The sequence below is a fragment of the Cnephaeus nilssonii genome (genome assembly GCF_951640355.1).
Source record: "Cnephaeus nilssonii genome assembly, chromosome: X".
Lineage (NCBI taxonomy): Eukaryota > Metazoa > Chordata > Mammalia > Chiroptera > Vespertilionidae > Cnephaeus > Cnephaeus nilssonii.
Genome location: NC_137071.1, coordinates 133,023,802 through 133,036,303, shown reverse-complemented (window position 1 = coordinate 133,036,303; position 12,502 = coordinate 133,023,802). Strand labels below are relative to the sequence as shown.

At 41.6% G+C, this 12,502-nt stretch overlaps 1 protein-coding gene across 3 annotated transcripts in view; it reads right to left on the bottom strand.

Annotated features, from left to right (window-relative positions):
• Positions 1 to 12,502, bottom strand: part of SRPX (sushi repeat containing protein X-linked) — a 97,441-nt gene that overhangs the window by 30,290 nt on the left and 54,649 nt on the right. For 2 of the 3 annotated variants that reach the window (XM_079765823.1, XM_079765825.1), the window contains exon 2: positions 7,622 to 7,681. The exons of the other annotated variant lie outside the window; for it this stretch is intronic. In XM_079765823.1, coding sequence (XP_079621949.1) covers positions 7,622 to 7,681 — 60 coding nt within the window. The remainder of the gene's footprint in view (positions 1 to 7,621; positions 7,682 to 12,502) is intronic. 3 annotated transcript variants of the gene reach the window in all.

The following is a 12,502-nucleotide window of genomic DNA, read 5'->3' as shown; positions in this document are numbered from 1 at the left end:
GTCCCTGGTTCAATTCTAGTCAAGGGCACATGCCCGGGTTGTGGGCTCAGTACCTAATGAGTGGGTGTGCAGGAGCAGCAGATCAATGATTCTCTCTCATCATTAATGCTTCTCTCTCTCTCCCTCTCCCTTCCTGTCTGAAATCAATAAAAATATATTTTAAAAATAAATAAATAAACTTGACCATATAAATATAGACTTGTAGGAGCTTACACCAGGCCTACAGACAAAAGTTTTCTTTCCTCGACAGTTGACACATTTTAGTCTGTATGTGCTAACACTTTTAAATGAGAAAAATCTGGACCCTGAAGTGAATTTTAGTATTATAAATGCTATTTTTTAAAGACAGGATATATTCTGCACAGGATAAAAATAATGTAATATTTCATTTTCAAGTTTGAATTATCGATATGTTACTAGAATTTTGTATATCAGAATCTAAGTGTTACAGGTACAAAAAGCATACTGCTAGCCACATGAATAATGTTTAGCTGAATCTCTGTCATATTCAAATCAAATAAATTTAAAATCATTTTTGCTATCACTTTATTGATATTTTATTAAATATCAAAAGCTCAGGACTGAACTAAATATTCAATCAGGTTAAATTCTGAATATGTTTCTGTTTTAATTTGTCTTGTTTGTAAAAGTGTGCAAATACATCACATAGATTAACTGGTTTCTGCTCTTTTCATGTGTTTGTGGGTGGAAAAAAATTCAGCATTTTTTGTTTTTGTTTTTTCAACAAAGATACACATTCACTAAGAAACAAACAAACAAACAAACAAAAAACAGAATTATTTTCTTCTCCATTATTTTCTTCTACATATAAAAGAATATTGAACTAATTTTAAATGCTTTAGTGCTTTCTTTCGTGGTGGCACTAGGTAGGCCATGAAACTAGATTTCAAGATCACAGATAAACGAAAAGTCTTTGGGGTATACTTGCTTAGCATTGCTAAGCTGTGGATATGTCTTCCATGATCACAGTTCTGAAGATACATTCTGAAAAAATACACACATGCACCTATCACTCAACTAAAAAAGACATTTGAAAATGACTGGATTCTGTGACTAGAAATGAAGTATATTTCTCTCTGTGTCTTTTTCTGTCTTTCTTTCCCACTGTAATAGGAAAGCTGGCCTACAAGGATGTACCCAAATGCCCTTGGTATTTTTAATCTAAAAGAAGCACTTTTAAAAATATATTTCTGTTGATTTCAGAGAGGAAGGGAGAAGGAGAGAGACGGGAACATCAGGATGAGAGAGAATCATGGATGGGCTGCCTCCTGCACGCTCCCTACTGGGGATCAAGCCTGCAACCTGGGCATGTGCCCTTGACTGGAATGGAACCTGGGACCCTTTAGTCTACAGGCTGATGCTATATTCACTGAGACAAACTGGCTAGGGCTCAAAGAAGCAGTTTTTATAGTGTCTCTTTCCTTAGTTTCCATATCTGCCCCTTTCGCCTTCTAGACTGCAGTGCTTCTGTGCTTCCCTATCTCTAGTCTTCTCCTGCCAATTGGCTCCCCTTTACAGCCTCTTTTCTAAATTATGAATCCTTGACTGAGAATTGGGCTCCAGGGAGAGCAAATGAAATCCCCATTGGAGGTAGGGGAAGGATGAGGTGGTGAGAGTGAATATGGGAGACCCAGAGGATGGTGACAAAAACATAATGAGCTAGTGTGGTCTACTGGATACAATATTGGGCAAAGAGTCAAGATGCCTGGGCACGTTTCTTACCTCTATCATCTCCTAGTAACCCTGGACAATTCACTAAAATGATTCTTCCTCTACAAAAGACAGAAGTGGATTAAATTATTTTCTTTTTCTTCTTCTTTTTTTTTTTGTTAATCCTCACCCAAGGATATTTTTCCATTGATCTTTAAGGAGAGTGGAAGAGAGAGGGAAAGACAGAGAGAAACATCGATGTGAGAGAAACTCATCAATTGGTTGTATCCTGCATGAGCCCCAACCAGGGCCTGGGCCAGGGAGGATCCTGCAACCAAAGTACATGCCCTTGACCGGAATCATACCTGGGACCCTTTGGTCTGCAGTCTGATGCTCTATCCACTGAGCCAAACTGGCTAGGGCAGATTAAGTTATTCTAAAAGCCCCATCATGCTTTAAAATTGTATGGTTCAGCCCTAACCAGTTTGGCTCAGTGGATAGAGCATCAGCCTGTAGGCTGAAAGGTCCCAGGATCAATTCTGGTCAAGGGCACATGCCGGGATTACAGACTCAATGCCCAGTGTGTGTGTGGGGGTGGAGTGGGGGGGGGGACATGCAGGAGGCAGTCAATCACTGATTCTGTCTCATCATTGATGTTTCTCTCTCTCTCCCTTTCCCTTCCTCTCTGAAATCAATAAAAATATATTTTAAAAAACAAAATAAAGTTGTAAAGTTCAAACTCTTTCTTCTTTCTCTCTGATCTGCTACCCTTATCACAACCATGCCCACCTCCTTACTCCTTCTTCTTATTACTTTGGGTAGTCTCTTGCAATCCTTCCAGCTGAGGGCAAATCTTTTTTTGCATTCTGGGTCCTGATCAAAATTCTATTGATACACAAATTGGAAGAGTGTCCAGTTATCCACTTGTTTTTTTTCACTCCAGTGTTGAAAACCTTCTCATCCTCCAGCTTCTGGACTTTGGCATGAGTTTAGGAGGGACAAAAATTTAGAGTAAACGAAAATGAGGCCCAATACCTGCCATGGTTAGCACACACATTCTCATCTTTTCTACATGACGTATATTTAAGACTAGCAGGTAGCCCTAGCCGGTGTGGCTTGGTGGTTGAGCATCGACCTGAGGACTGAAGGGTCCTGAGTTCGATTTCAGTCAAGGGCACGTGCCTGAGTTGTGGGCTTGGTCCCCAGTAGGGGGCATGCAGGAGGTAGTTGATCAGTGATTCTCTCTCATCATTGATATTTCTTTTTTTTAAATAAATCTTTATTTTTCAGATTATTACAGGTGTTCCTCTTACCCCCCCATAGCTCCCCTCCACCTGATTCCCCACCCCACCCCATGCCCTTACCCCCCTCCACTGTCTTCATCCATAGGTGTAAGATTTTTGTCCAATCTCTTCCTGCACCCCTCAGGCCCCCTTCCCCCTGATAATTGTCTGTCCCCTCCCTTTCTATGTCCCTGATTCTATTATATTCACCAGTCCATTCTGTTCTTCAGATTTTTTATTCACTTGATTTTTAGATTCACTTGTTGGTAGGTATGTATTTGATGTCTTTTTGTTGTTCATAATTTTTACATTTACCTTTTTCTTCTTCTTCCTCTTCTTAAAGAATACCCTTCAGCATTTCATGTAATCCTGGTTTGGTGGTGATGAACTCCTTTAGCTTTTTCTTATCTGTGAAGCTCTTAGTCTGACCTTCAATTCTGAATGATAGCTTTGCTGGGTAGAGTAATCTTGGTTGTAGGTTCTTGCTATTCATCACTTTGAATATTTCTTGCCACTCCTGTCTGACCTGCATAGTTTCTGTTGAGAAATCAGCTGACAGTCGTATGGGTACTCCCTTGTAGGTAACTAACTGTTTTTCTCTTGCTGCTTTCAAGATTCTCTCTTTGTCTTTTGCCCTTGGCATTTTAATTATGATGTGTCTTGGTGTGGTTCTCTTTGAATTCCTCTTGTTTGAGGTTCTGTGTGCTTCCTGAACTTGTAAGTCTATTTCTTTCACCAGGTGGGGGAAGTTTTCTGTCATTATTTCTTCAAATAGGTTTTCAGTATCTTGCTCTCTCTCTTCTGGCACCCCCAAAATTCGGATGTTGGTACTCTTAAAGCCGTCCCAGAGGCTCCTTATGCTATCCTCACACTTTTGGATTCTTCTTTCTTTCAGCCTCTCTGGTTGGGTGTTTTTTGCTTCCTCATATTTCAGATCTTTGGTTTGACTCTTCGGGTACAGTGATCTACAGTTGAGTTTCTGTATATTCTTTATTTCAGACAGTGTATGCATAATTTCTGACTGGTCCTTTTCCATTTTTTTGGTATTCTCATTAAGGTCCTTGAAGGTCTCTTCAAGTTTCTCAGCAGTTTTTAGAAGATTCTTGAGTAACCTTATAAATGTGGTTCTGAACACTGTGTCGTCCATCCATAAGTTTACTTTCCTCTATCTCTTCTATTCATGACATACTTCGGTGTCTCCGCATTTTGGCTGCCTCCCTGTGTTGATGGAGTGGCTTTGTGTGGTCAGTGACCTATAGGGGCCAGTAGCTCAGCTTCCCCAATCACCCTAGGTGGTCGCTCTTGGTACACCTCTTTGTGGGCTGAGTGGAAAGTCTTGGTGTAGTTAAAAGCCTTGATTGCTGTTGGTACACTGGGAGGAGTTGACCTCCAGGCCAATTGGCTGTGAGGACCTGCTGTGTCTATAATGGAAGCACTGCTGCACTGGAGACACACTTGTGGTACAGGGCTTGTTTGAGTGGGGCTTTGGTGCTCACTGAGTCCGCCTCCCGAATGTGTCACTTATGGATGTGAGGAGTTGAAATCTCGTGCCTCTCACTGACCATTAGGTGCATTGGCTTCTGAATCTCCAATGGGGTGCAGTTCAGATGCTGTCTGAGGCTACCCTGCAGGAGCTACAGCAAGAACTGCCGTCGTCTCCTCCCTGCTTGGAGCTTGGAGTCCTTGGAGCTGTCAGTACCGGGTTGCAAGTTTACTAGTTTAAACTGCAATAGTGAAGGCCATTCATATGCAAAAGCAGCTGCTAGGAGCTTGGGTGTGTTTGTAGATTGTGCGGGGCGGAGTCTCAGGGCGTCACTAGGCTAGGGCATGGCAAACAGCAATGACTGGCAGTGAGCCGACTCCAACTGCTTCCCCGCGCCTCCAACCGAGTCCTTGCCATCTCACGCCCCGGCGCAGCCAACAATTCTACCTCCACGCAGCTCTGCTAGTAAGCCAGTCTCACTCCGACCCAATGGCAGACAGCCCAGTCTCTCCCCAGAAACTGGATTTCAGAGAGATTGGGGGCTTCTCTCTCTTTGGATTGAAGAAAGCTATGCCCGCCTCCAGCTGGGCTCCTCCGCCAGCTCATATCACCCGTGCGCTCCCCTGTACCTCAGTTTTTCAGCGTTTGTGCCCTGATAGTGCCCGTCTCTTTCAGTCTAGTTGTAGAGGTTTCGCTCAGCCAGCTTTCCCGTGGTTCTGGGTGATAGACGTTCTGTCTTTTAGTTGTAGTTTTGGAAATTGTTGTGGATGGCAGCAGCCCAGATGTTTATCTATGCCGCCATCTTGGATCTCTCTCCATCATTGATGTTTCTATCTCTCTCTCCCTCTCCCTTCCTCTCTGAAATCAATTAGAAAAAAAAAGACTAACAGGTATATTAGAGAATGACCTGGGTATACATAGATCACAAATTCACATATTTTGATACAACATGGCATTATCAGATTTTGCCCCATATTCTGAGTTCTCAAATCTTCTTAGCAGTGCTGGCTGCAGATCTAAAACTTGTGCTGTTGTTATCACGTGGAAAAGAATCTTGTTTTCACTTATTCAGAAATGGAATTTCTTTTGGATTACTCTCTAAGACAAATCTTTGAAAGATATTTAGACAGTTTGACAGTGATAGTAATTATATCATCCATGAGTGGCTTGAATTCGAAGGGCATATTAGTACAAGCGCCATAAGTTACGGTGAATTAGCAAAATGTTTGACATAGAGGTTTAAAGAAGGGAAGCTCTTATGCTGCTCCAATTAGGACAGGGTTTATGTAGGGAGAAATCTAGATAGGTTATTCAGGAAAGCATTTCCATCTTCCTGGGCCAATGTGGTAACCATTCCAATTGACTGAAGTTGCTGGGGTAGGCAGTGTCCTATAGCAGACTAATGAAGAACTAGCAAACTCTGAATATTGAGTTAAAACATATGATTTTCAGACCCAAAATAGAATGTTTGCTCGCTGTGTGACTCTGGGCAAGTCACTTACCTTCTCTAATCACTGGTTCCTCCATCTGTAAATAAGGAATATCAACATATCCCTACATGCCTTCTCCTTCCCATCAATTAGGATAACAACATGATGGCATTCCAAGAAAAAGAATCAAAAGCCATGCTTGCCACATTCTTGGAACATAATACATATGGGTTAAATTTCATTTTCTTTCTTTTACTTAATATTTTAATATAAAAAACGCTTACTGAATATATACTCTGTGCCAGGCACTGTGCAGAGGCTGGAAGATCTAGAGTTAAATCCCCCATTAACAATGGTTGGTCTATAAGTTTTAAAACTAAAAACTGGCAATACAAACAATCCCCAAAAAAGTATTTGTTCTAAAATATTTAGGATAATCTGTAGGCAGGCACCTATTTTGGCTATCTGGTCTACCTTCCACACTTGCAATGCTATAAGGTGAGGGTGGACACAGGGAACAATTATTCAAGAGCACTAGATAACTCCTACTGTACATGTGATGGGTCATATGTGCATGCATGTGTTTTAGGGAGATTTGTCAATAAGGGACTCGAAGGGGAAAAATATTTTTTTAAAACCTCAATTAATGAAGAAGTGTTAGGAATCACAATACTTCCTTACCTAAAATATCTACTTAACAAGTTTGTACTGTGCTTGACTAGTTTATTCCCGAGGCACTTACTTAATATAGCAGCTGTGGATAGGAATACATATTTGTCTTCACAGGTCAAAAGCAAAAGTGGACTATGGTGGGAAACACACCTGGGCATAGGCACCCGTCATAATATTAGAAAGAGGTTTCACTTGTGTGGAAAGTAACTGAAGGACTCTCTCCCGCTGATTCTCCTATACCTGAGACATTACAACAGAACAGGGCAGTGTCCTCTTCCCAGAATGTGGACACATTTCCTTGGCAAAATACCCACAATGGAACTTTATTAACCAATTTGCTTCAAATTATTTCCCTACCATAAAGGGAACCAGATTCAGAAAGAAATCATTTAAATTTACCTTCGCTTTTTCCAGAGTTCCCTAAGCTTCAGAGAATGACTCACAAATAGAAATATTTGTGGGCATACTTACCTGAGCCTGCATAGGAAGGTTCTTGACTAGGCTTTTTATACTTGCTGGGGGATGGATTGATGAAATGTGTAGAGATGGAGTTCTTGATCATTAGATTAAAGTTTCATGGGGCGACAGACTTTCCTCATCATTTCAAGAGCAAAGTTGGACTCAGAAAGAGCACGAGGAAATGAGCTTATGAAAATCAAGTTTTCTCTGTCCCCATTCATCTCAGTACATTAGCAGCACTGGGTTCAGATTGGACCTTGGATGGTTTGCTTTAGACAATTCTGGCTGTAATGTATGAATCAGGCAGAACTCATAGCTTGATTTTCACTTTCATCAGCTAGAGCTTGGCTTTGCAGAATTAATGACAGTAAAGAAACTTAGGAGAATAAAATGACCACTGGGGTGCTGAAGGTCAGCACTTCAGAGATTTCCAAATGCTTTTTGTTTTCTTTATTTTTTTAAATGAGAACATATGTGTATTAATTTTAAATATTTTTTCTGGACAGATAATTAGAACTTAATGACACTGTCTGGTCACTTTATTATAATATGCTCTGCAGGGCAAAAAGGAAAGTTCTCCTGGCACCAGCAGGTCCTTATTAGCACAGAAGCAAAGCATTCACCTTTATATCTAGGGTGTGAGTACCCCACGTCATCATCTTCTAGCGGTGAATCTCCAGATCCTACAACAAAAAAGAACAGAAACTGCAGCAAGAAAAGCCACATGATACGGACAGATATTTCAAAGCATTGCTTTGGCACAGTCCATGCAAGAGGGGCTATTAGAACGCAGAGCCAGGAGTGAAAGCTTCTATGGTCATTCATGAAGGGACAGGGGGCCTCTCAGAGTGAATCTGGCTGGGCTGCGCTGGCCAGAACCCATCAACATGAGCTTCAGACTGTTTGAGAATCAACATGTGCCAACTGAAATTCTGGACGCAGGATAGAAAGAAAGTCAACCTCACTCTGAGGAGGTGCCAATGTACACGAATCTCATGCCAGGGGAGACAGTAAAAGGTATGTGACTGATACAGCCCACAGTTTCTTCAGCCATCAAAGACACCCAGTAGAACTGAAAATCAGTCCCTCTTCTTCTTTCTTTCTTTTTTTTATGGTTGAGTAGTTTTTTAATTTTTAATTTTTTGAAAAAAAATTCCGACTGTCTTATTTAGCTTAGCATAACAGCTTTTTTATCCACTCAGTAGCTGATGGGCACTTAGGCTGTTTCCAAATCTTACCTATTGTAAATTGTGCTGCTATGAGCATAGGGATGCATATATTCTTTCTGATTGGTGATTATGATTTCTTGCGATGTATTCCTAGAAGTGGGATCACTGGGTCAAATGGGCGTTCCATTTTTTATTTTTTGAGGAAACTCCAAACTGTTTTTTCACAGTGGCTGCACCAGTCTGCATTCCCACCAGCAATGTACAAGGGTTCCCTTTCAGTCCCTCTTCTGAAGTGAATTTGGGTGGAGGATGCAGAGTCAAATCAAATTTCTTAGTGACAAAAGAAATACAAAACTGTGTTGGTATATGGAAATGAGGGCCAAAATCGACAAGATGGATGTTTATTAAGAACCTCTCACCAAGGCATAGGTAAAGTAAAATTTCTTTTTTTTTTTTTAATCCTCACCCGAGGATAATTTTTCATTGATTTTTAGGGAGAGGGGAAGAGAAAGGAAAGAGAGAGAAACATCAATGTGAGAGAAACATATCGACTGGTTGCCTCCTGCACGTACCCCCACCAGGGCCCAGACTAGGGAGGAGCCTGCAACCAAGGTACATGCCCTTTACTGAAATAGAAACTGGGACTCTTCGGTCCGCAGGCCGACACTTTATCCACTGAGCCAAACTGGGTAAGGCTAAAGTAAAATTTCTTGATGAGACTTACTACCCTTGAAAAACCACAGACTCAGTGAGAAAGTCTGTATTTAATTATAAAACTTTAACTCATTTGGAAGTTGGAATGGAATCATTTTTAAAACAATTAAATATGGAATTTTAGTAAGTGGTAGATCCTTAATCTTTGAAGTGGTACCAGGCCCCAAACTTGAAAAACAGTCATCTTAAATCTAGAGATAGTTCTTTCTAGACTTCCTAGTCTGGTGCTGACTATTGAGTCAGCATCATCATGGTCACACCTTTACCTACAGGGAGGGACTTACAGCTGTAGCAGACAAAGACATTGTCTAGTATAGTAAGGTTATTCAAATCCCTGTACAGAATAAGTAAATGAGTAATGGTCCCTGTGCCACATGTATTCTGGGTGGGAGATAGTGAGGGTGGAAATGGAAAGTGTGGAGGTGAGGAAGGCTGGACCATGCCCATTTGACAAAGACCCCCCTCAACTAGAGAAGCCCGGTTATGTGTTCTGCTTTGCTCCAGGGTTCTTCACCTGCTTTCTGACCACTCAGACCGGAACAAGCTCTGGCTGGTTTGGCTCAGTGGATAGAGCGTCAGCCTGCAGACTGAAGTGTCCTGGGTTCAATTATTGTCAAGGGCACATCCCTGGGTTGCCGTCTCGATCCCCAGGAGGGAGCATGCAAGAGGCAGCCAATCAATGATTCTCTCTCATTATTGATGTTTCTATCTCTATTTCCCCTCTCCCTTCCTCTCTGAAATAAATAACAAAATATATATCAAAGAGTATATTTTTGCCCGGCCGGCATGGCTCAGTGTTGAGCACTGATTTATGAATCAGGTGGTCATGGTTCCATTCCTTGTCAGGGCACATGCTCAGGTTGTGGGTACATTTCCCAGTGCAGGGCATGCAGGAGGCAGCCGATTAGTGATTCTCTCTCATCATTGATGTTTCTATCTCTCTCCATCTCCTTTCCTCTCAGAAATCAATAAAAATATTTTTAAAAAATTACACACACTTTTCATTATTCCATATCAAAAACTGAACATGAAAACCTGTATAAACCCTTTAGGAAAGCAGGATAGCAACATGAAGGAAAAGCCTATGTTCCAACCCCCTGATCTAGTCATTCCACTTCTGGGAATCTATCCTAAGGAAATAATATTAAACATAGGAAAAAAATTTATAAAGATTTCTTTACAATGTCATTTATAATAGAAAAATACTATAAAATGACCAACTAGCCAATGTATGGTTAAATAAACCATAGTGCATTCATTGGTCATAACAAAATGTAACTATTATCTAATAAAGAGGGGATATGCAAATTGACCATCATTCCATAAAGGTCGAGATGGCTGCGCCCACAGCGGAGGCAGAGATTCTGTAACACAAGATGGCTGAGCTCACAGCGGAAGCCGAGTTCCCGTAAGAATCCTTAATGAGCAATCAGCAGGGACCAGAGGCTGTGTGGCACTGGGCCAGGGCAGGGGACCTGAGGCTGTGCCCTCCGCCTGGTGGGGCTTGACAGGGGATCTCAGGCTGCACCCCCCCAACCCAACGCCAGGCTAGGGGACCTCAGACTGTGCCACTGCCTGGCAGAGCTTGACAGGAGACCTCATGCCGTGCCCCCCCACCACCACCCAGCAGGGCTTGATGAGGAAACTTAGGACGCATCCCCCGCCCAGCAGGGCTTGATGGGAGACCTCAGGCCGCGCCCCCCCCACCCCAGTGCCAGGCTGGGGCACCTCAGGCTGCACCCCTGAGCAGCAGGGCTTGACAGGGGACCTCAGGCCACACACCCCCGCCCCAGCACTGGGCCGGGGGACCTGAGGCTGCGCCCCACACCTGGTGGGGCTTGACAGGGGACCTCAGGCTGCTCCCCCTGGCCCAGGCCAGGGAACCTCAGGCTGTGCCCCCTACTCTGACACCAGGCCAGGTGACCTGAGCCCGCGTCTGGTGCCTGGCAGGGTTTGACTGGGGTGGGGCCGGCCAGGTCTGGATCTAGCCCAATGGGGGTGGGGCCGACCAGGTCTGGGTCTTGCGCAATTTCAAGGTGCATGTGGGTGGGCAGGGACTTGACTCTGGTTCCTGTGGCGTGCCCCAGACTATGACACAAGGAAGATTTTCATATACATTTTACTAATTTTCTTTCATCTGTGACACTTCTATTATAGACAAAAGGCAAATAGCAATATTAAAATATTTCCTCTAATTAATTCCCTTATAATGTGCATGAATTTCGTGCACTGTGTCAATAGTAAATTAATAATGTTTATAAAAAAGAGAGAATAGCATGGAAAAAGCTTTCTTATAATATTAAGTGAAAATGTACTATAATAAATTATATAAATGGTGTGATTTATAACAATGTAAAACAATGAAATTTGAAATAAACAATGCATAGAAAAGAATCTATGATAATGGGATTTGTTTTTCTTCTTTCTTCTCTTCTAAATTTTCTACTATAAAGATATATAACTTTCACCCTAGCTGGTTTGGCTCAGTGGATAGAGCATCGGCCTGCAGACTGAAGGGTACCAGGTTTAATTCAGGTTATGGGAACATGCTGCAGTTGTGGGCTCAATCCCCAGTAGAGGGCATGCAGGAGGCAGCCAATTCATGATTCTCTCTCAGCATGGATATTTCTCGCTCTCTCTCCCTCTCCCTCCTCTCTGAAAACAATGAAAATAAAAATATTTTTAAAAAAGATATCTATCTCAAAGTGAAGGATATAAAAAGAGATAAGGAAGGCCACTTCATAATACTAAAGGGAGCAATCCAAAAAGAAGAAATAACTCTGGTAAACATAAATGCACCCAATACAGGAGCAACCAAATACATTAAAAAACTCCTGGAGGATATCAAGGGAGAGATTGACAGCAATACAATCATAGTAGGTTACTTTAATACCCCAACATCACCATTGGGCAAATCCTCTAAACAAAAAATCAGCAAAGAAACATCAATCATAAATGACTCACTAGACCAGATGGAATTAATTGACATCTTCAGAACATTTCACCCCAAAGACACAGAATATACATTCTTTTTAAGTGCACATGGATCATTTTCAAAGATAGACCATATATTGGGTCACAAGCAAAGTCTCCTCAAATTCAAGAAGATAGAAATCATATCAAGCATCTTCTCAGATCACAATGGTATGAAACTGGAAATCAACTACAATAAAAACAATCCAAAAAAACAAACACCTAGAGACTAAATAGCATGCTATTAAACAATGATTGAGTTACCAGAGAGATCAAAGAAGAAATAAAAAACATCATGGCAACAAACGACAATGAAAATACAACAATCCAAAAATCTATGGGACACAGCGAAGGCAGTCTTGAGAGGGAAGTTCATAGCTCTACAACCCTACTGCAAAAAGCAAGAAACAATGGTAATAAATTACCTAACCCTACAATTCAAAGAGTTAGAAAGAGAGCAACAAGAGAAGCCCAGTGTAAGCAGAAGGAAGGAAATAATAAAGATTAGAGCAGAGATAAACGACATAGAGACCAAAAAAACAATACTAAAGATAAAACACACACACACACACACAAAAAAAAAAAAAAAAAACAATACAAAACTAAAAGCTGGTTCTTTGAAAGGATAAACAAGATTGATGAACCTAT